This window comes from Rattus rattus, chromosome 5, assembly GCF_011064425.1.
Source record: "Rattus rattus isolate New Zealand chromosome 5, Rrattus_CSIRO_v1, whole genome shotgun sequence".
Lineage (NCBI taxonomy): Eukaryota > Metazoa > Chordata > Mammalia > Rodentia > Muridae > Rattus > Rattus rattus.
In genome coordinates, this window is record NC_046158.1 from 36,134,815 (window position 1) to 36,160,207 (window position 25,393).

A 25,393-nucleotide genomic window follows, 5' to 3' on the forward strand; every position below is an offset into this window, starting at 1 on the left:
CTCTGTTGTCCCGATTCCACCAGGCAAGTCACTTGCAGCAGATAAGTTAGTCTTACCTGTGGCCCCGAGGCTCGAGTTCGCTCGCGGGGTTCTGCCCCACGGGCTCTCCGCGGTGGCAGCGACCGGGAAGATCTGCGCCGCCTCTTCTGGGAGCCTCCGTGCACCAGGGTTCCAGATGGCCTCCGGTGTTTTCCTCCGGTCTGTTTCCTTCAGGATCCGGCGGTGTCTCAGGCAGGGCTCCTGCTGCTCCTGGGCCCTCCCCCACAGGAACCCAGAGGCCTTGTACAGTTTCCTCTTGGGTCAGGGATGTGGGCAGGGGTGGGCAGTGTTGGTGGTCTCTTCCGCTCTGCAGCCTCAGGAGTGCCCACCCGACCAGGCAGTAAGGTATCTCTCCCACGGGTTCTGGGAGCAGAGAGCTGCTGCGGGCCGGGATCCGCGGGTGTGGGACTTCCGGTAAACACAGGACGTGCCTGGTCCTAGAGGGATTCTGCCTCTGTTGTCCCGATTCCACCAGGCAAGTCACTTGCAGCAGATAAGTTAGTCTTACCTGTGGCCCCGAGGCTCGAGTTCGCTCGCGGGGTTCTGCCCCACGGGCTCTCCGCGGTGGCAGCGACCGGGAAGATCTGCGCCGCCTCTTCCGGGAGCCTCCGTGCACCAGGGTTCCAGATGGCCTCCGGTATTTTCCTCCGGTCTGTTTCCTTCAGGATCCGGCGGTGTCTCAGGCAGGGCTCCTGCTGCTCCTGGGCCCTCCCCCACAGGAACCCAGAGGCCTTGTACAGTTTCCTCTTGGGTCAGGGATGTGGGCAGGGGTGGGCAGTGTTGGTGGTCTCTTCCGCTCTGCAGCCTCAGGAGTGCCCACCCGACCAGGCAGTAAGGTATCTCTCCCACGGGTTCTGGGAGCAGAGAGCTGCTCTATTTCTTTAATGTTTTAAAATTGTCTTCTCTGCTTTAGAAGATAACATCAGGTGCTCTAAATCACGTGATCTGTATTTTAGTTGGGGGTTGTAGTCATGCTGAATCTTTGAGCATCCTACATTTTCTGTGTCCCCTTTCAACACTACCAGGTATTGCTTCCCAGGTTTGAAGCTCTACATTTGAGTGCATATACATTTAGGATTCCCATGTCTTCTTGGTGAGTACTAGCATTCACTACTGTGGAACTTTCCTGTGTACCATCCCAATCTCTGACACGTGCATCGATTGCTAATAATGTAACCCACATAAAGGAGAAATGATGCACTCAATGTCATCATCTCAGAGGTTTTCATTCATGGTCACCTCGACTCATTGTTTGGGTCTGTTGCAAGATGAAATCATGGCAGAAGGGTGGGGCTCTTCCTGGCAGCCAGGAAGATAAAGTGAAGAAAGTCAGGAACTCTCCTAGTGGTCCACTTTATCCACTCATAATCTCCCTTCACAGTTTCAACTCACCCTGATAATCCATTCAATGATGAACCCATCCATTCATCAGGTCAGTATCCTCACCATCCAATCACCTTCCAATAGCACCACCAGCTGAGGACAAAGTTTTGAGGGTGCACTTCAGATCTAAACCACAACAGATTGAGAATTTTTTTCAACTTGCTATAATTATATGTGACTTGTTTTCCGCTTTTCATAGCTTATGATTATGGTGCATGATAATTCTTCTACATGTGCAATGCATCTATTTTATTCAGATTTTTTTCTGAATCCTACCAATTAAAATATGAGCTATCTAATGGTGTAGATTAAAGAAGGAAGATATACTTGTCATTCTCTTTGGTCTTCTGAGTTTCTGTGATTACTAATTTGAAGTCTTTCATGACATCTGAAACAATTAACTGATAGTCCTTCAATCCCATTTATACATGGATGATACTAAGTATTGCCTGGCACCTTGTGTGTCCTGTTTTACTTCTCTGGGCCTTTTTCCCTCTATGCCCTGATACCTTTGGTTTTAGTATAATTACTTTAATAACAGTATAATTATATTATTTTAGTGTAATTACTGTCTTCAAATTTATACTTTCTCTAGATGTGTCCAATCTGCTGAAGAGTCATCAAAAATATTAGTTCCTGTTCTTCATGTCTAGTAGTTCTTTAAGCTGAAGAATCACATCAGTTCATTCATTTGTTACCCTAGACTTTCATTGGGGTTATCTTACATATCTATATACCATTGCTAACGTCATCATCATGTCTAAATCTGCTTCATATATCATTTTAGTTGATATAAGTATACTCTTTGTAAATCTAGCCATGCTATCATAAGGTCTTTGTGTTTAAAGTAGGGTATGTTGGGATAAAGAGGGTTAGGTGAAGTAAGAAGATGGAAGTAAGAACATAAAAAGTGTGGCTAAAATATCACCATGTTGATTGAAAAGTGAACATTGAATTAAAAAACAATAGATTTACAGAAACATAAAAAACTAATTGAAAAGCAAAATTAAGAAATCAGTAAAGTAACACTAAAAGTAATACCAGTTCTACAGAAAGGAATAAAGAAAAACAAGAAAGACAAAAAGAAGATAGAATGATTAATACCTGTATCAGTTAGTATGCTAAGTATAAGTGGGACACTGACTAATTAAAGTCAGATGTGTGATTTGACAAATGGCTAAAAATCAAGAACCAAGTACATACTGAAGGATGTGCTAATACCATAGCTCACGGAGCTCCTGATAATAAAATCACAGAGAAGGATGGAACTAGAAAATATCATCCTGAGTGAAGTAACCCAGTCACAAAAGAACATACATGATATACACTCACTGATAAGCGGATATTAGCCCAAAAGCTCGGAATACCCAAGAAACAATTCACAGACCACATGAAGCTCAAGAAGAAGGAAGACCAAAGTGTGGATGCTTCAAGTCTTCTTAGAAGGGAGAACGAAATACTCATGGGAGGAAATACAGGGACAAAGAGTAGAGCAGGGACTGAAGGAAAGGAAGCCCCACTTGGGGATCCATACCACATGCAGCCACCAAATCCAGTCACTATTGCTGATGCCAAGAAGTACATGCTGACAGGAGCCTGATATGGACGTCTCCTGAGAGGCTCTACCAGAGCCTTACTGATAAAGATGAGGATGCTTGCAGCTAACCATTGGACTGAACACAGGAATGCTGATAGAGGAGTTAGAGAAAGGACTGAAGGAGCTGGAGGGGTTTGCAACCCCATAGGAAGAACAACAATATCAACCAACGAGAACCACCCTCCCCCTACCCCCAGAGCTTCTGGGGACTAAACCACCAACCAAAGAGTACACATGCTGTGACCAATGGCTCCAGCCAATATGTAGCAGAGGATGGCCTTGTCTGACATCAATAGGAGGAGAAACCTTTGGCCCAGTGAAGGCTCGTTTTCCCAGTGTAGGGGAATGCCAGGGTGTTGAGGTGGGAGTGGCTGGGTGGAAGTGGAAGCATCTTTATAGAAGCAGGGAGAGAGGGGAAAGGGGATAACATTCGAAATATAAATACATAAAATACCTAACAAAATGGTAGTGAAAAAAATATACACAAACATTAAACATCATGACATTATCATGGCTGCATCAAGATAATATTACTGGCAGAGTCTACCACTGAACTCAATAAAAAGACTTACCTTATAGTAAAAAAAAAAGACATCAATATTAAATGCATCTGTGTACAATTATAAAATTGAAATAAAATTTGACAAAACTAAAGCTGGGAAGACAAGGTGGCTGAGTGAGTAGGGCTGTCTGCTGTCAAGCCTGACAACCTGGTCCCTATCACGACCCATATAATAGAAGGAGAGAACCACATCCTGCAAGGTGCCTTCTGAAGTCAACACACAATACAATGCACATAAGTGCGCACACCACACACACACAGAGAGAAACACAAATTAACAGTAGCAATAATAACAATGTCTAAGAAAGAACTAAAGAAAAAAACTAGACAAATTCTCAACATATCGGAAAAGTTTTAACACAGTTTTCTCAGTAAAAATATACAGAATTTGAACAACACTACCAACAAACTTAACCTAAGTGGCCGTTACAAATCAGAATTTACATAGCCAAAACCTATCTACAGAAAAAAAAAAAAATACCAGATGTCATTGAGAGTCTGGCATCACAGAATGCCTGGAGAGGCACATGAGGCAGTCTACCATTGTGAAGTTAATCATTAATATCTTTTAAAGACTGGGTGAGTGCATTTCTCAAAATGGATACCCAAGAATATCATATATAAATATTTGATCACAGGAGAAAAATGTGAACAAATATTGAACTCTGTATAATATGCATGCCGAAGTATTTAGAAGGAAGCATGATACTGTCTATACATTCATTACAAACACATAAAAATGACATACATTAATAGAAAAAGGGTGATCAAATGGGTCAGCATTTGAAAAACTAAAAAAAGCAACCAATAATAAGATATAATAATAATAATAATTAGAAAGTGGATGAGCAGTATCCGTAAAGCTGTTAAACTTTATGTTCTATACCATTCCTGGGCACACACCCAAAGGATGCTCTAACATACAACAAGAACACATGTTCCACTATGTTCATCGCAGCCTTATTTATAATAGCCAGAAGCTGGAAAGAACCCAGATGCCCCTAAACAGAGGAATGGATACAGAAAATGTGGTTCATCTACACAATGGAATATTACTCAGCTATCAAAAACAATGACTTCATGAAATTCATAGGCAAATGGATGGAACTAGAAAATATCATCCTGAGTGAGGTAACCCAATCACAAAAGAGCACACAGGGTGTGCATTCACTGATAAGTGGATATTAGCCCAAAAGCTTGGATTACCCAAGATAAAATTTACAGACCACACGAAACTCAAGAAGGAGGAAGATCAAAGTGTGGATGCCTCAGTCTTTCTTAGAAGGGGGAACAAAATGCTCACAGGAGAATATATGGAGAAAAAGTGTGGAGCAGAAACTGAAGGAAAGGCCAACCAGAGGCTGCCCCACCTGGGGATCCATCTCATATGCAAGCACCAAATCCAGTCACTATTGCAGATGCCAAGAAATGCAAGCTGACAGGAACCTGATATAGCTTTCTCCTAAGAGGCTGTGCCAGAGCCTGACAAATACAGAGGCAGCAATGGTACTGAGCATAGGTCCGCAGTAGAGGAGTTAGAGAAAGGACTGAAGGAGCTGAAGGGTTTGTAACCCCATGGGAAGAACAACAATGTCAACCAACCAGACCCCTGGAGCTCCCAGGAACTAAACCACCAACCAAAGAGTACACATGGTGTGACCCATGGCTCCAGTCACATATGTCGCAGAGGATGGCCTTATCTGGCATCAATGGGAGGAGAGGCTCTTAGTTCTATGAAGGATGGATGCCCCAGTGTAGGGGAATGACAGGGCAGGGAGGAGGGAGGGCATGGGTAGGTGGGTGGGAGAGCACCTTCATCAAAGCAGGGGAAATGGGGAGGGGATGAAGGGTTTGCAAAGGGGAAACCAGGAAGGGGAATAACATTAGAAATGTAAGTGAAATAACCAATTAAAAAAGAAGAATGGACGACAGTGACAGCACAAAGACAAAGAGAACTAAAGCACACAATGAAGTTCTTAAACTACGGTCATTTAAAGATGGAGGCAAGAATGTTTGAGGCAATAGCCAAAACAAAGGCATATAGCCTATAAATTAATAGTGAAAGTAATATGTAATAACTGTCCTTGGTCCAATATATTGGTTGAAGTCAAGGAATAAAGGCAATGAACACTTATCTTTTTAAAACTCAGTCAGTTTTAAACCCAACCACACTGATAAATACATTCACACAGATGTTCTATAAACCCCAGTTAGAAGGCAAGTAGGTAAGAATGAGAAAGATTCACCCATACACTTACTGCAAAAGAAAAAAGTCCAACTTTAAATACAAAGCCACACATAAGATAACAGGCAAGTGGAAAAATCTGTAAAATGCAGATGTTCCCTTGGCCCTAGAACGTTATCATTGCTATCCTAATAGTTTTGCTAAATTGACTAAAAAAAAATATCGACTGTAAGAATAGTAGGACTACATGGACAGGATCGACTTCAAAGCAAACACTATTATTGCCAATTATGTGAACAGTCTGTCATCTTAATAAATATATCCATAGATAAAACAGATTTCCCAATATGTATCAAAAAAGACATCATATGGACTGGAGAGACAGCTCAGTGGTTAAGAGAATTGACTCTTCAAGATGTCCTGAGTTCAATGGCCAACACCCAGATAATGGTTCACAACCATTCATAACTGATCTGATGCCCTCGTCTGACCTCCATGGGCACCTGGCACACGTGTGATACCTGGACACGAATAGTGGCAAAATGCCCATGCACACAGAACTATAAAATACAGTTCAGAAAGAAGATATAATAATTTGATATGTGAGTGGATTCAATATCAAAACTTGAGATCCAAAAAGCCAAATCTGGGAAAGCTGGAAATACAAGTAGACAATTACACTGGTAAATCAGAGAATTCAACACTCCTTTAGTAACTGAGAGAGCAGGAGAGAAAAATTCAGTAAGATACGCAAGGTTTGAATAGCACCATCAAGCAGCCGGAGCCAATGTGTTTTTACAGAACATGCCGCCCATGCCAATCCTCTCCTGCATTCCCACCAGGTTAGACACATGGTGACCTATAAAACAAACACAAAGTCGAATAACTGAAACCATAAAGGTTGTGGATTTCCTTTAACCCAACAATAGAGTTAAATTAGAATTTAATAAAATCAACAACAGGTATCTGTTTTTTAATATCGGCCCCCAAAAATTAACAAGAAAATATTTTGAATCCAATCAAAATAGAAGTGCGACCCAGATTACACCATGAGGATGGACTGGAGCAGCTGCAGAGCTGGAAGCTTACAACTTTAAATATGTATGTTAAAAAAGAACAAAGGTCAAGAGTGAGTGACTGAAGAAAGTATCAGCACACTGTAGTGGAGGGCAGTTTACAAATAAAGTTTTATTGAAATGCAGTAACACCTATCCATCTGTGTATTGTCTCTGGGTTACTACATTACTACAAAGGATGAATTAGAGAGTTGCAAAAGAGACTTTAGGACACGGATCCTGAAGCCAGAATGTATGGGATACTGTATAGATCCTATCGGGAAAAGCTGCCAACACTTGATCGAAGGTATCATCGCAAGAAACCAAGCTAAAATAAATAAATCAAACCTGAAGTAAGTCGCAAAACAAAATAATGAAGCTGACCATGGGAGAAAGTGAAAGAGAACTAATCAATAAAACCAATATCTATATTTTTGCAATAAACCAACGAAATTGCTTAACTTCTAGTCAGATTTGCCAAGGTAAAAGGAGATGGAGTTCAAATCCCCAATGGCAGAAATGCGAAAGTGACATTGTGTGACAGGTGATGAGCTATTACAGAAATCTCTGTGCTGGTGACGAAACCCAAACTGTCTTGAGCCTGATTTACAATGCTCAACTCTTGATTTACAATGCTCAACTCTTTGAAAGAGGCCCAAGTACTTTCCTGAGGGCAACATTCTGCACTATGCAAAAGACCAGCCCTAGGAAATAGTTTTTCTTAAATAACTCCATTCAAGTACACACTTACTGTCCTACAAGGAATCCTTTGATTCTAGAGCTATTCTTTCATTCGCCCAGGTTTAGTACATTGTCCATTTCCTGGAAATACATATTGCAGACTGTAAGTGGAGTTTAAGTGAGAACACAGTCTTACTATAACTCTGAGAGCAGGCAAATGTTCAGAGCTGAATTTTTACTCTTGAAGAGTGTTAATGGGGGTGGTAGAGAAGAAAAAAAATACACGTCTAGGAGAGCAGGCCAGGAAAGTGTCATCAGATAGGACTGTGAGATGTAAGGAGCTAATAATTTTTAATATATGCTGGCTCTGTTTTAAAACAGCCTGTTTTTTTTTTTTTCAAAAAAACCATTCTAATCTGGATTACCACTCTCTCAATTACCATCTCTTGGATAAGCATGCATGTATGAAACATTTTGCAGCAGAATTACCATTTCCCAGGTCCTGATGGACTAGATTTTGTCTTGTCCTATTTTTGACCACACACACACACACACACACACACACACACACACACACACACACACACAATCTTTCTTTAAATTAATCATGAAGTTATTTAAGACTTTTTATTCAGCACACAGAGATGTGGCACCTATCACTGTCCTTGTGCCTCACCATGAGGTTAAGATGACAAAACAGACTTGAGGTGGGGAGGGGAGGGCGGGGATGTGCGGTTCACCTTCAAAAATTTTGAGCCTTCTGATGTGAAAAGTTTAATGAAAAAACCAGATTGCTCTAATTTGGGATGGTATAAGTCATTGCAAATTTAAATTGTTTTAAAAAATAATAAGCAAGCTCTTGAGTCATACTGAATGATTCAGCCATGAATTCTTGAGAGGATTAATTTAAAACAGCTCCAAAGAGACAGTCAGGCCTACTCTCAGAAAGACAGAAGAGAATAACAGAAAAGGTAAGTGATTTTAGAGGGGGGGGGGGAGTGAAGAATCAGAACAAGTAGATAACCTAGCTAGCCAATCAGAGCAGGGATGCGCAAGAGGTGAGGTGGTCGTGTGGGCTTGGGTCTTCTGAACACAGTTCACATTCTCACCATCTCCCTGTCCCTTTTCCTCCTTACGGAACTCCTAAGGGAAAGTAGACGTTTGCATTTTGAGATCCAACTCTCAAAACCAAGGAAGATGCAGAAGTCAATCATAGTTTTGACTTCTAGTTCCTTCTGAAATAAAATACAGGGAAAGCAAGTTCTGCCTCAGCATAGGGAAGATACTCAGCAACTCTTCCCACAGATCCAATGTCTATTCCTTACTTCAAATCATTGTTGCCTGTGTCCCTCATGATTACCCTGAGAGCTGCACTAACAGGGGGGGGTGCTGGGGCCTTGGTCTATCTCTCCCATAGTGACTGAATGTCAAATATTGACGGTCTTGAAAAGATATAGTGTCCAGGTCTAGGATTCTATGGTTCCTTCACTGGTTCATTGACTACCGACTTATTAAACATTTAGGAAGGTAGAGGATATTGGAGTTATGCTATGCAGTTAAAGTCTAAAGCAACAGGTTACAAAAGGTTATTTTTCCTTTGTTCTGCCACAGCCAGCCCCCTTTTGTAAGTCTCCTGGCTTAACCAAGGAAAGGGATTTGAGTCAAGATGATATTTAGGTTTTCCTAATATGATATATAATATGTATGCACTATATGATATATATGTACTATATTACATGCTATATAATATAAAAGGGTCACCTTTATAATACTTAAGAGCATATCACATTATCTTAAAATAAAAATAAACCCTGAAGTTTTGATAACTGGCAGGAAATAAATCTTTATATACAGCGTGCCAAAGCACAAAAAGATCCAGAAAAAAACCCCGAAGATGACGCAACGAGGTGTGGCACGCCATGCACTTTGTTCTCAGAAGTTTTGCTTTCTTGCTTTAGTTTATCGCTGATACTTGAAAATCCACTTTATCGTTTGTCAAAATAAGTTATTTCCATATGGAAGCGTATATCTAGAGCCTAAGAATCCATGATTACAAGTCTGCATTCACAAAGGTGGGGTCAGTCCGCTGGTAACAACAGTCGTAGGTGGAGACTAAGCGAGAGTAAGAGCGAAATGGCCTCTGGCTGCTATTTTTATATTCTGGCTCCTTTCCCAAAAGACTCGCAATACTTCTTTTAAATTGTGGCCCCAAACCACAAGTCGTGTTAGACAGAGCAGGTCCTATGGGGCTTCACAGTCTCCCTAGTCATGACCTTGTCTGATTCCCCAACCCCTAATGTTCTGATTTGCAACACACGACTGATTTGCAATAAGTTAGACAAGTACTACTGAGAAAAGTAAGTCAGTTGGGTGTTTTCTGCCTGGAAGAATTTCTCCTAAAAGAGACAACACAAAAGATCATTCAAAAGGAAAATGCCCTCGCAAGGCAACATCAACAAATAACAATCACTTTCAAAAGGCTGCAGATTTTCGTGAAACCAACCTTTTTGATTCAACCGTCATTTCCAGCCTCCCCCAACCCCAGAGAATTATGTTTGTCTCCTCTGCATAGGTTCTTATGTTGAGATATTCAAAATTACATTGGAAGAGGCTAGAGCTGCTTCTGGCTACACAGAAGCAGGGGAACTTCCTGTTCAGAGAGCTCACAATGACCTATCTTGAGATGCAACCTGGGACAGAGGCAAAGCCAGAACAAAAGTTCTAAGAGACCTGACACAGAAAATAGGTCTGCTCTGTTCTTTCAATAAAAAAAAAAAAAGCCAGGAATATGACCACCGAGAATTCATATTATTGCAGTATTTCTTTCTCATCAGCTGAAAGTTAAAGTCAGAGAGTTCCCAGTTAACTGAAATTTATACCAAAAAAAAAAATTACTTTTTTTGTTTGTTTGTTTGTTTTTGTTTTCAAGACAGGATTTCTCCAAGTAGCCCTGGCTGTTCTGGAACTCATTCTGTAGACCAAGCTGGCCCCGAAGTCATAGATCTGCCTGCCTCTGCTTCCCAAGTGCTGGGATTCCAGGTGTGCATCATCGCTGGCCATCATAGAAATGGATTTGTAATACGTGTTTGTCTGGTGCTGTATCGGTGACACATGAAGACTAAAAATTTATCCGTTATTTATCTGAAACTCAGTTTAACTGGGCCTGCACTTCGTTTACTAAATTTGAGGCCCTGCCACATCTTTCAAAATTATCTGCAAATGGCTTTGGCTCAGTTTTATTTTTACCATCAGCCCAGACATGCCCTCTAAACTCCAGACCCTTAAAATCAATTTCTTTCTTAAGATGTCCACTTTAGTGTCTAATGGGCAATTTAAAACTCAACTGAATCATCACCTCCATTAATCCACAACTTAGCAACTGCTACCTACAGCTGCCCCTTCCTCTCCCTAGACTACATCCTCCTGTAATCTGTCCCACCCCTGGCAGGTCCATTGCTTGAGTTAAAGAATTAACTCCTTAGCCACAGCGCTCTGCTGCTTCAAATAATTTTTTATATGTTTTTGCATAACTTTATATGACTTTGCATCCCTGAGACTAGGCAAAAGCCTTGGGCAGTTCGGATGATGAAGAAATACGCCCCAAGGGTGCCCACGCATTTCTCCTCTGCCAGAGAGATCTCTTCCCTGGAACCAGAGAGGCTCTTGCCACATTTGTACCCACCAACCAATAAATAACTGTGCCTAAAGAAGGGCAAAGGTGGCAACAGCTTCTGCATTTGTTAGCTCGGCCCAGGTTTTCTCTTTCCCTCCCAGACACACCTCTGAGACCCTCTGTGAACTGCTAACTCCTGCCTGGGGAGTGTGGGGGACATCTCATCACCTGATACCCTCAGCCCCATAGCGGTTATTAAAGGAAACACTTAGCTTTGTGCTTCTGGAGAGATGCCTCTTTTACTGACCAAAGGACAAAGGAATGGAGTGGCATCGGAAGAGAAGGCACAAGACGTAACCCTGCAGGATCCCGGTGCAGCTCAGAGCGGAGGATCCCAGGACATTCTTTCTTTGTTTGATATGAACAAGGAGTGTTGTAAATGCTCTGAGACATCATCCTGTCAGACAGGGGGGTGTCTAAAGAGCCACATAACAAGAGGAACCTTTTTAAACAATCTGTATAGATTAGTTTCTAAGACACTGCCAGCTGTTATGTCTCTGGAATGCTCAGAGGAACAATCAACTCTTCTGTGACTCCATGCCACCTCAAAGGCAACCAAGATGCCGGAGAGGGTCAGCCAAGGCAGAAACGGCCAACCTCTTTACCATGTTTTCAGATATCCAGGGCCATTTTGGAAGCTGGTGCCTTCTGTAACACAGTCTCGCAATGTCTTCCTGTCCAGAACAACTTCCCATATAACATGACAACCATGTCAAGTACACATTTGTAAATGCTCAGTAGGGTTCATGACATAATTTACAAAGAGAGGCTAGAAAACATTAGAGAAATACAATTTAAATGTTGGGGAGGGAACTACCTAGAATTCTGTTATCAAAGCACCAAAGAGGGCCTGAAGCCATGGTTCAGTGGCTAAAACACAGGCTACTCTCACAGTGGACTCAGGCTTATCCCCAGGACCCACATGGTAGCTTACAAGCATCTGTAACACAAATTCCAAGGGATCCAACACCCTCTTCTGCCCTCCTCAAGCACTGCCAAGCACATGGTATGCAATGACCTGCATGCACGCACGCGCACACACACACAGCACACACGCACAGCACACACACACAGCACACACACACAGCACACACACACACACAGAAGCATATGTTCAAAAATATATATAAATATATAAATAGATATATAAAGAGGTCATCAAATAATTATATAAAACTTGGGACAGATAATGTAAATATCAACACCTGTTGCTTATGTGGGACAAAAGTTTAAAAAAATCTGAAAATAATTGTATTGGAAAGAAAAGCTGGCCACAAAAAAAATTCAATTTTAATAAGTTAGCCACTATTTTGACACATTAAGCATTTTTCTATTATCTCAGTTTTTCCAAAAACAGTCAATCTTAAATGTAATATATATCATAATGCACAGATAATGCATTTAGTGTCTAAAGTTTTCATGCCCTGTCAAAAACCATATGGGGCATACTTTATTCTGTGGCTGTGCCTTAGTTTCTGTCATAAAACAAAACATACCTCTGTAGCATACATTTAAAAGTATAATCCTTTCTTTCTATTATCCCAAATTTTTTTTTTAAAAAAGTGACTTGGTCAACCTAGAGAGACAGGTTCACAGGTAGCCAGTCACAACTGTGATACTTGAAAGCTACTTTGGGTTTTTGTTTTTTTTTTAGTTTGGGTTGGTAAAGTCTATTCGGTTGTCAAGAACACACATTCAGCATCCCAAGTTAGCAAAGTGCTCACCCATTTTCTAGGAGGACTTTGGCAGTCGACTTCGTTCGCATCGATGAATTTTCTAAACCCTGACTCCCCCCACCCCCATCCTCCTGGCTGCAGTACAATAATCGCTTTCCTAAAGATGGCTAAAATGTTTTCATCCTCCAATTTTATCTCTTAATTCTTTCCAATTATTGCTTTTTAACTTGAATATTGTACTTGGTAATTCTCTCAGGCCATCTGAAATCTGTACATGACAGCAATCATACTACTCAAAACAAACGCTTGCACATGTCACCACGAGGAAACTACCCACCCTGAGTATAGCTATTAATGTCAAACAGATTGTCATCTGAAAAAAAAATGCATCAAAATCAGCTTCGGACAAAGTACTGCTCTAAGGAAAAACACCAGGATTTTTGGGGTCTTTTATATGTACAAATGTCTTCCATGTCTGATTGAAATGTTTAAAGAATGAGTTAGGGTGGGACCTGTTCCTGTTCTCTGAAATCCAGGGCAGTGTTCGAGTATAGTTCCAGAGCAAACTTTTTTTTTTTTTTTTTTAAAGCAAAGATGCATTTGCCCCAGTTTCTAGTAAACATCGTAAAAGAAACGTTTGGATTCTAGCTCGGGTCGAGGACTCTATTTAGCCTATCGCAGCACAGACCTGTTATAAACGCTGGGACGCTTGCCATACCCCCACTTCCGGAAACTGAGTAAAAAAAAAAAATCATACCTCGAAAGCAACGTGCATTGCGAGCTACGCAGACTTAAACCCCCCTTCCTGTCTCCTTTGGCACCAATGGCCTTTGGAATATACTTCACCTCCGAAAACTCAGACTAAGTTGCCACCTCCTCCCCCACCCTGCGCCCACCCTTGTGCGTCTCTCTGGGGCTCCACACATTGCCACCCCCAGAGCGCACCTGCACTCCTCCAAGTCCCTGCAGTGTGAAATAGTGGCACCCAGCTCCCAGCCAAGCACGCACCTACAAATGCTCCCCTACTCCCTCTGCTGCAAACTGTCCTCGAATTAATCATCCACCTCAGTCCCACTCTCCAAGCCCCACGTCCCTGTCTCCTTTCCTCCCTTGATGATTTCGTCCCCCAAACACCTGTACACCTACCTAACCCTCCGGCTGCCAGACATCAGGTGCCCACGCTGCGCCCTGCCCCACGCGCTCTCAGCCCACTACGTTTTCCCCACTAGGCTTCCCGGACAGCCACCTGGCCCAGAGTACCTTCTGTCACCTCTGATCACCCGCAGACCGCCCCCACTGCCACCCCCACGAGCTCGGGAAAGAAACACCCACGATACCTGCCGCAAGGTCGGAGGCCAGTGCCACCAGCAGGAGGGCCTGGCTCAGTGCGGAGCGGCGCGCTGGGGTCATGGCCACCCCGCGGCGGTGCAAGGCTTCGGGGTCCCAGAGCGCAGCCCGCAGCGCGGGCCGCTTTGAAGTTCCCGGGGCGCGGGAGGGGAGCGCAGCCGCGACACCCTTCGGAAGTGCGCGGTTGGCTCTAGTGGCAGCGGGCGCTCCCCTCCGCCGCCTCCCCCATCCCACGCCCCCCGCGGCTGGCGGCGCGCCGCTCCTGCCACTGGCCCCGCGGGCTGCCTCGAGGGACAGGGCCCGCCCCTGCCGCGCCTCCACCAGCACCGCTGCCAGCCACCCTCCCGAAGGCGGGGCAGAAGACCGAGGGCGGAGGGGTGGCGGGGAGGTGACACCTCTTGTAGGCGAAGAGAAGCGGGCCGCGCCAGGTCCCTGAGATTAGCTTTTCCTTGTGGGGGTGGGAGTGGGGAGGGGGGGGTAGGAGAGCAAAGCCCAGCTGAGACTTTAAAGACACGTAGGACGACGGCAGCAGCTGCTTTCTCTACAGTCTCCTACAGAAGATCCACCTTTCTAGATCCCTCCACATTCGTTTATTTGTCCCCTAAATGTAACTAGCCTGAGAAATGAGAACATCACAGGCTCTTTCTCCAGGCTTGTCCCACCCCAGCACCCCAGTTCTTGGGTCTGTGAAAGTGCTCCCTTTCTGTGGATCCCTGAAAATGACCCAAGGCACCATTGCCTTCAAACCACACAGCTCTGCTTTACCAAACAAACGTCATTCATTCATGTCCTCATCTCAAGACTTCATGTGACCTAAAAAAACGAGGGCACAAAACTGAGAAACTATGCCAGGTGACATAGCTGTCTATGATGAGTAACGGAAGTAAAGGACCAGGCACACACAAGTAGAAGGTATTTCTGCCGTTACAGAGTTAGCAACTGGGGGAGAGAGGTGGTTAAACAACGTAAAAAAGAATTGCTCAAATCATAAAAAGCCATTTGAGTATTGCTTAACACCACCACTAAACCTGTACACGCATCCTCCTGCAAAAGCTTACTGATGCCTGTTTCCCATCTAGATAGAGACCCAAAATGTAAGGGTAGCCATCACCAATTAAACAGAAGCAAATATAAACTCCCTTTACTCATGCAGCCTGAGCGTAAAAATGAATGGGATTGTTTTCGTTTGAATGACACACAAAACCAAGACTACAATGCGGGTGCTCTCACTGGTGTTAGAAGGCTCCTCCAAGTGCTTGAGTCATATAAATTAATTGCTTTAGAGTAAGAGATACTTCTTCACCTATCTCAGCACTAAACAGGAAATGTTCCTTCTGAAGCCTACGGAAAACTCTGTAAGGATGGATGCCGTCGCTGTCAAAGGATGATGGTGCTGGTGGAGGCGGGTTGCGTGATGGACTTTGAAGCACGAGAGTGGCAGTTCTGGGGAACTTTTGTACCCCCACCGAGGATGAATCAAAACATCCCAGAGTATAAAAAGACTTCGTCCTCATTTCATCTTGGATCCAAACAAACAAAAAAAAAAAAAAATGGAGATGTGGTACACATCTGAGCCCTTCCACACACCCACAACTAGACACTTAAAAAAGTAAGCAAGAAAATGCTTGGGCACGGTATATTGTGGCTTTGCCTTGGCTCACAGCTGGGCTCTACTTTAGTGCTAACCAGACCCCCCCCCCCAAAAAAAAAAGACAGTGCAAAGGTGCAGCTGCAGTAAGGCATCCAGCAGATACAGGTGTTTACTCCTACATATTTGTCTTTAATACAGAAAACTAGGTCCTCTGCAAGTTGAGACTTGTTTTGTCTTGTTTTGTAAGAAAGCAAGGTTTTTACATCAAGAAGTCAGATGTTGAATAACTTTAACACTCCAAACGAACGCAGTGGTTTTCTCTTCAGTCTGATGGGGCACTGTCAATATGGCCTCTACAAACAGCAGGTGGGTATCTAGTGCTTGCAAAGGGTCCATCGCAAATCGATATGGGCTGTGCTCACAAAATCCATGCCCTGTTGCAAAGACTCGGTGCAAAAGTGGTAATGTAAGATACGTTACAGATGAACAGAATTTACCTTGTTTTACAAGCCAATAGCGTAACACGTTGACAATTGGGATAATTAAGTCAGAATGAATGTGACAGAGGTCTCATAAGACTATAAGAGAAACAAACCAAAATGTCCTGTTTCCAAGAGACGTCATATCCGTCAGAAACTTGTAGCTCAGCACAGAACATGTACTTTTAAAATGCTTTGTTATGTGCATTCATTTACTTGAGGGGCTCTCTCTCTCTCTCTCTCTCTCTCTCTCTCTGTGTGTGTGTGTGTGTGTGTGTGTGTGTGAGAGAGAGAGAGAGAGAGAGAGAGAGAGAGAGAGAGAGAGAGAGAGAGAGAGAGAGAGAGAGAGAGAAAGCATGTCTATTATGGAGGTGTCAGTTTTTTCCTCCACCATTCCGGTCTCTGGAATTTAGGCCTTCAGTCAGGTTTTGCAGGGTAAATGCTGACCCATCTCACCAGCCCCAAGAATCTTCTTCCTTTTGATGGGGTACTAGTGTAAAATATAAAACCTACTTCACTGTGAGTCACATACAATTGTGCACAGCACATGATACTTGATAACAATAGTGGTGGTTTACATACGTACTATATTTTATTTTCAAAGTGCACCCCATCCACTTAAAAATATTTATAACCATCTGTCTGGAATCGGGCAGTTGGTAAAGTAGAAAACGACAATTGCATGCATGTATTGACCTTGGGTACTGACTAGTTAAAAAGGTAGGAATTAACAATGATAACAAGAACCTTGACCTCATGTGGGCTCTGCACCTTAGTGGGTCAATATGATGACTCTGTAGATAAAGGCACTTGTCACCAAACCTGACAACCTGGACTTGATCCCTAAGACCCACATGGTGAAAGGAGAGAAACAAGTCTCCAAATGTGTCCTCTGACCTCCCATGCGCTCCTTTTTCCCTCCCTGGATGGATGGGTAGGTATTTAGGGAGGGAGGGGGGTAATAGAATATTTTAAGAAAAATAAAAGTTTAAGTAGATTAAAGCTTACAGAACAGAGATCGAAATAAAGAACTGTAATCTTTGTGTTTTAAGCTAAATAATATTACAAACAAGTCAAAACGTTTCCAAAAATAAAGGTTATTAAAGCTATTGCAAACTGGGCTAAATTTATTATTGAAGGAAGAACAATCATATATTACAAATTTAGTGCGTCCTTTATGTAAGGTATTTACGTAAGGTGCCTTACACAGTAAGATTTAATGCTTTCTGTGAGCTCACGGTTCCCTCACAAGTAGCCTGGAGCAACCCCTAGTCCTTTGCCTGGAGCAAATTTTCTTCTTGGGGAGTGCTCCATGCACTTTATCACACTGCATTTCATGATGGCTTCCTATGTTTGGATATAGGTAGACACAAAAGCAATTAGCATTCTGACATAGTTGTCTTGAAATTCGGTTCAGAAACATGTTATGAGGATTTGTAGCCTAGGACCAAAGGTTATACCATATAATATAGGTGTGTAGGAGGCCGCACTGTCTAAGTTCAGGTCACCCTCTATGATGGTTCCATAACAAAGAATTTGCCAAATGAATCACTTCTAAGAACTTACTCCTTCATAAGGCTATCATTACTATATATTATTAAAATTAATGCCATTTACCCCTTCTTATGTTATGTGTTATGTTTTGCATAAGTGTTCCCTTCAGGTTCATGCAGTAGAGGCTTGGCTGGTCTCTGTGCTGCTATTGGCATGTGGGGTGGCTCTAAAAATCAGAGTCTAAAGGTCTTAGGTTGTGGGGACATATCCCCAAGAAAGATAGTGAGACCCGAGGCCTTCCTCTTCCTCTGTCTTTCACCTGCCATTTATGAGATAAGCTATTTAACTCTGCCACTCCCCCACCCCCATGCTACCACAGGTCCAAAGCAACCAGGCCAACAGATAGCTCTCTGAAACCTCTAAGCCATGTGAGTTCAAATAAAACTTATCGGAACTGGGGAGATAGCTCCGTCCTGAGATTGCCTGCCATGGAATCTCTAGGGTCTATTTCAGAGCCCAAGCAACCACACAAGGCTCATATCTGTAACCCCAGTACTTTGAAGGTGGACATGGGTACATCGCAGATGCTCATTGGCCAGCAAACGTAGCTGAATTGATGCGCTCTGAGTTCAATGAGAGACTTTTTCAAGACAAAATGGTGAAGATAAGTGAAGAGTCAAGACACTCAGTGTTGAACTCTGGCATCCATACCTGCACACATGGACACTTACACAGACACACACAGGAACATGTACACACATACATTCTCTCTCTCTCTCTCTCTCTCTCTCTCTCTCTCTCTCTCTCTCACACACACACACACACACACACACACAGAGAGGGGGGGAGGATAAGGTTCTCTTCAGATTTTGATTATCTCCAGTTTTTCTGTATTTGATAAATGACTGTGCATGTGTATGTGTGAGTTTTGCCTGTACCTTGTGTGTGCGTTTCCAGAGGCCAGGGGAGAACACTGGATGTCATTTCCTATCAATGCACATCTTATGCTCTTAATACAATGTTTCTTCCTGATTTCTGGAGCCTGCCCTCCCACCACCTGCCACACCCCCACGCCAATTGGACTGGCTGCTATCCCAAAACCCCAGCAATCTTCCTGCCTCTTCCCCCACTCAGTGCTGGAGTTGCAGGCATTACAGCCATGCCCTGTTGTTTAGCTGGGTGCTGGAGACATAGACTCATGCCCTCATGATTGCAAAAGAAGCATTGCTACTCCCTGCAATCTCCCCAGCCCCTAAAGTGACTTAACATAGTGTGCCTATGAGAAATGTTATATTACATACGAGGCTCATGATCTACCTCTTTTGGACAATATTGGCTTAAAGAATTCTTATGACATGGTGGAGTTTCTTGCCTTGTCTTAAGAACTGTAGTTTTCACTGAACTGAGAACAGGACCTCCGTTGAAGGAATCAGAGAAAGGACTGGAAGAGCTTGAAGGGGCTCGAGACCCCATATGAACAACAATGCCCACCAACCAGAGCTTCCAGGAACTAAGCCACTACCCAAAGACTATACATGGACTGACCCTGGGCTCCAACCTCATAGGTAGCAATGAATAGCCTAGTAAGAGCACCAGTGGAAGGGGAAGCCCTTGGTCCTGCCAAGTCTGAACCCCCAGTGAACGGGATTTCAGGGGGAGGGTGGTAATGAGGGGAAGATGGGGAGGGGAACACCAATAGATAAGGGGAGGGGGAGGGGTTAGAGGGATGTTGGCCGGGAAACCGGGAAAGGGAATAACAATCAAAATGTAAATAAGAAATACCCAATTTAATAAAGATGAAAACAAAAAAATTAAAAAAAATAAAAAAGAACTGTAATTTTAAAACCAAAGAAAGTTAAAAGAACAGGAAATATTTTCCTAGTCAACAAACAAATATTCTTGATCTTTAGAATTTTGTTTGCAGTGGTTTGTGATAAAACCACTGTGGTTAAGGTGACAAATATTTATGTTCTTAGGCTGAAGGCGTGGCTCATCAGTTACGAATACATAGTGATGGTTTAGAGGACCTAAGTTTGGTTCCCAGCACCTAAGTTAGACAGCTCAGAACCACCTTTAACTCCAGCCCCAAGGAATCTCACACTTTTCTTTTTGGGTTCCATAGGCACCTGCACTCACATGGGCATTCCCATATACAGACACAACATATCCACAGGACATAAAAAAATAATCTTTTAAAGAGTAAGTTCTTAATTTTTAAGACTCTTTTTCACTAGGTTCTTAAAGGCCATGTTTCTCATCTTTTATGAGTATTCAATGTCAACACCAAGAAAACTTTGAAGAAAATAATTAACCACTGTAAATGTATTGAATCCTCAAAGCTGGCAAACTATAAATTTGGCAATGAAAAATGCTCTTAATATGTTAGGGTCTTTAATATCATCTTCAAGAAAACCAAGGGAAGATATTTTGATGTTTCCCAACTGGACACACACACACACACACACACACACACACACACACACACACACACACACACACTATCTTGCTGGAAAAATTCAGTCTTAATCTTTTAAAATTAACTGTTTTATTTGTTTGTCTGTCTTTCTGTCTGTGACACTCACTGGTTAGCCAAGGCTAGCCTTGAGTTGATTCTTTTGCCTTCAAGTCCTAGGTGCTGAAATCATAAGCATATGCCACAATACCCTGCTTAAATCTACTATTAATAATAATAATAAAATCATCATCATACCATATGAGCCATCTCTTAATATAAACAATGAAAATCCATATTTCATGTGGTAAACATATCTTTAATATTTTTGTACATAACAGAAAATATTTCATATGCCAGACTCAAGTTTCATGAGACATTTACATGCAAATATGTTTCTCGAGGTTTAACATCCCCCCTCCCTTCATCATCTAGCTGTACATATTCATTGCCATAGCAACTCGCTACCATAACTCCCAGATTCTCATAACCAAAAGAAAACAAATAATTAAGGGGTTCATAACCCCTCACTCAACAGACTTTGAGTAAATCATATGCAAACAAGCCAAGCCGGCATCGGGACGTTAAAACACAGTACTACTATACAACTGTAAAATATTCCACATGAGTAAGGCGGTCAGACTGATGTAATAGGTGAAGATGAGGATGGTTTACTTGAGTGGTTGTTTAGGAACTTTTGGCACATACATTTCTTATTAATACCCTTTCCATAAACTCCAATGTTGTTTCTATGTACTCCTCATTTCCTTTTGAGTCATTATCACGAGATGAACATATACACAGTAGGCACACTACACTAACCTTCAGGGCCCTGGCAAAGCCTAATCTTTCGTTTTGCTGAAACTTTCCTTCAATGACGCCCTATGACCCTGACAGAAAGTGTGGCATGCTCATCTCCACGTAGCCCAGATTTTAATTTCAGAAATCTCTGAACTGAGGGGGCTTGGATGTGTATCTATTATCTTTTAAATCCATTTGCATTCTATAAAAAAGATCTCAACATCCATCTTCAGTGAGTGTACCTACCACACAAGACAGCTTGGATTTCATAAGGGAGAAAAATACACAACAAACGTTTTGCGAACACAGATGATAAAAACAGATATTAGAAAATCTCTTAGCTCAGCTATGGCTCAGAGCTTTAAGGCTGTCTTCAGGACTTTAATTTGTGGTTTGTCCTGCCTTCTCTGGGCCTCACTGATTTCCATATCCTCCGATTACATTGGCTGTCCTCTTATTTAATCAGTCCAACCATTGAGTGGCCTCTGACAAGGTACACTCAGTACCAGCCCTGTAAGAGGCAGCTTGAAGATTCAGTTCTATGGAAGCAAACCACTGCCACTCAGATCATTTCCTTAAAGTGGATCTGTAATGACACCCTACACAAGCCGGGTCACCCAGAGGTAAGAGAGTTAGATGACTCAGTATAAACCTACCACTTTCTTGGAAATGAGCTCAAAAAGAACAAAGTTATTGAAATGCCAGGCCAAAAAAAATGTAGGATTCTGATCATTTTGACTCAAGTCAAGAAGTGGTTAAAAGCCTCACTGAGGAATGAGAAGCCCTCAGTCAACCATGGCCATTGAGGACTTGACATGTGATTTCTGTCTGATTGTACTGCGCAGGTTAAATACATACCAGATTTCAAAGACAACGTAGAAGAAAAATTTAGGAATTCATTAATAATTTTGAATTTATTGCATGTTGAAATAATAATATTTTATGTTAAATTAAATATTAAAAGTAATTTAACCTATTTTAATGCAGTCAAGTCAAATCTGAATTCCATTTGTGGGTGTCTCTTTATTTCCCAGGGAAAATTTTACTCTAATGGATTTCTATTGGATACCAGGGATCATTTTTCCTATAGCTGACATGGTAACAGTCAGATGCTTTCCTCTAGGCATACTGTTCCTACTTTGGTTGTCTTCTACTCCTTTCCCTCCCCAGTGATGACGCATATTTGGTCAACAATCAAGTCACAGTTACATTTCCTTTGTGTTGTCACTGTCATTCCTGCTGTTGTCTCTACAGTCTGTTCCCTGAGTAATTTCATAACTGAGCTGTCATAATTAGCCATTAAATCATGCCTGTCACTTTACATTATCCCCATCTTAATGCATCCTCGGGGCTACAACCAAAACAACTCTCTATCTGTGTGGTTCGGATTATGTCCCCATTGCCCTGAAGTCTTGAGTCACCATCTTTGTCCTTAGACTCAATGCCAATGCTAGAGGCATACCAGCTTTCAAGCCTTCTGATACCGTGGCCTCTAGATGGTCTCCAGAAATTCAGTGGGCCCTAAAGAGCTTCTGTTTCGGTGGGCTACACCTTTTAGCATGAACTATCCTGAAATGAAAATAAAGAAATTTCTCAAACACAGGCATGTGGGAGAAAACATCTCACTGGCCCTCAGTTCAAGAATATCATCGCACGTCCTATAGTCCGTAGGAAGCTGAGGGACTAAGTGTGTGGCTTTTAAAGAGATAATCAGATTGGAGTAGGTAGGGAATTTTTCAAAATAGGATGAATGTTCAAAGGGGTTATTCCAAAACAAAACAAAAACAAAACAAAAAACAAAACAAAACATAAAAACTCTCCTGGGATCCACAGTCCTAGGAATTTAGTCTTGCTTGTCTAGAATTGTCAAAGGTATTGAATCCTTCCAAGTCACAGCCAGAAATTGAGGGTTCGGATCTCTTATAACTCTTACTGAACCATAATTTTGCCACATTTTGATTCAGTGATAAAATGAGAAAATGTAGCCTGTTTTTTTTTTAATGGAATGCTTTCAGACTATTAAGTAATTATAATTAGTTACTATTAAAATTATCACAAATGGGGATAATAATATTTTGCCATACACAAAAGCTCTGATAATTAGGTAAGATTACGGAAGTCTTATTTTATTTATTCTTCCGGTAGCACACAAAGTAATGGGTTCATTATGACATTTTCATACACAGATACCAGACCGCTTTGCACATAGCCACTTTCTCACAGGAAAGTCTTTTTAAACCGGAAAGAAAACACATCAAACAAATACACAAAACAGATTCTTGATACCTCATGCGAGCATGGGGTAGAATAGCAAGCATAATTAAACTCTGCAAATATTTGGGTATGCTCTTATAAACAAAAATACGGGGTCTTTCTTTCCTTCTTTGCTATGGTGATATCATGGCCCATTTTCTAGAACTATAACGTCACAACACAGTTAGAAGCTTATTCCTGCTTCCCACTGCTGTGGACACAAGCAAGCCAGAGGAGGAAAAGTTTATTTGGCTCATACATCCAGGTTATAGTTCATCACAGAGGGAAAGTCAAGTCAATAGGGACTTGGAGTAGCTAGTCATAACCCATCTATAGGTAGGAGCAAAAAGCGATAACTCACATGACATGCTATTCACTTTCTGCCCAGAACTGCCCAGTTCACTTTCTCCACACTTTCCAGAATCCCCTGTCTAAGGAGTAGTGTCATCCACAGTGGGCAAGTCTTCCCAGCTCAAGTAATAAATTACATACTTTCACATGCCATTAACATTGGGGCACACACTCATACACATACAATTTAAATAAATAAATATTCTTACATCCCATTGAATTTGACTTTGGGGGATAAATTTGTAACACATAAAATTTACAGGTCACATTTGAACCAGAACAATTAAGAAATACTACATAGTACTCATGTTTCAGGAAGCACCCATCTCATTAGGGAAAATTGAAGACTATGGAAACACGTGAAACCTTCCTCCCTACTTCTTCCTGTAAGAAGACAAGAATCTTCTTTTACCAAGTCGAATGTCTTGTGAGGTTTCAGTACCCAGCATACTGTCTAACAGGGTAGAGGTTAATGGCAATGCCTCTTAGTAATGACATATCCTATCATCACGTGAACCCAGAGGGAAGGGACACAAGGAACACCAGTAGAAGAAAATGTTCGCCTCCAATTCCAGAGAACAAGCACGGAATGACTGCTCTAAATTTCCCAGTATTTGTACCCACATAAAGCTTGGGCATTTAAACCAACATCAGTTAAAGCTCAGAGATAATAAAAAAAGACTCAACACAAAAGGGAACATACGTTCAGTCAATCCAGTTCATAAAGTATGATTTATTCATCCTTTATCCTGTGTTGTTCTAGAAGCACTTACATGCTCCCCAGTCCCAAACTTATTTTCCTGAGGACCTTGTGACAGAAACCACTTTAGCCAGAGTGAAAATCTGATACCTGAGAGCAGCAGGCACTCCTTCTTGTCTTCCCCAGATCCACCTTCTAAATAGTCACTGTTTCTCTCTATTCATCCTCTTACACTTTTTGGTTGGCTCTGGGAACAGTTAACTCTCTGGTAAGACCCCTCAGTCTGTGTGCAGCCACACAGCTATGCCTCTAACCTTTCCCAGAAGAGCCCTGTCAGAAGGCAAGGAGAAAACAGAGCCAGAAAAAGCATGGGTCAGTGCTCCACATACACTGTACATGCAGCCAGTTCCAATCACATACATGGCATTGTTCTCTTGGAGGATGACACTCAAGTCTGCGGTCAACAACACCAGAAACGAGTTTCTCTGAATGAGGGTAGGTATCCCATTATCCTGCTGCTGCTGTCTCTAAAGAAACCAAGCCCAGAAAACAAAGCCAAGGCTAAAGAAATATACAATCCGTTGTCATCTGCTTCTCCAAGGTCTTGGGATCTGTCGTAGCACACAGATTTCTGGCCAGGTCTTATGCCCTTTAAGAAAAGGGAAAACGGGGTGGGAGGGCTCTTCAAAACCTTTCAAACCCTCAACCACCCAAGGCCAAGAAATAGACAGGAAACTTACCACTATGTCCTATCTCCATTTGATTAAGTCTTGTCTACAAACCCCAAAGGCTTACATGTATGTCTATATATGTCACTTTGGTTTTGTACTTGAAATTGCCCCTAAGGCCTTGCACTGAGTTGGTGCACATTGTACCACAGAACTCTCCCAAGCCAGGGTCTCCTTACCTGAGTTAACAAAATTTGCATAATGATAAATTCTTCCCACAGAGACAGGGTAATCACGCCTCCATGATCATCATGGCCTCCAGCCCACTGATGCAGAAAAGAACAGTTGTTTAGATAAACTACCAAATCATTACCACCCCACCTTGACCCTGTGACCACTGTTCACT

General features: G+C 42.2%; 1 protein-coding gene and 1 long non-coding RNA gene across 2 annotated transcripts in view; both read right to left on the bottom strand.

The window, feature by feature from the left end:
- Positions 1-14,485, bottom strand: part of Acvr1c (activin A receptor type 1C) — a 77,960-nt gene extending 63,475 nt beyond the window's left edge. The window contains exon 1 of the mRNA XM_032903321.1: positions 14,189-14,485. Within this exon, the coding sequence (XP_032759212.1) occupies positions 14,189-14,261 (73 nt within the window). The 5' untranslated portion in view covers positions 14,262-14,485. The remainder of the gene's footprint in view (positions 1-14,188) is intronic.
- LOC116901429 lies at positions 6,455-8,670 on the bottom strand. The gene is made up of 2 exons (XR_004387991.1): positions 8,612-8,670; positions 6,455-6,625 (listed from the first exon to the last, which is right to left on the bottom strand). It is a non-coding gene; the product is annotated as an uncharacterized LOC116901429 (long non-coding RNA).
- Positions 14,486-25,393: the final 10,908 nt, after the last annotated feature.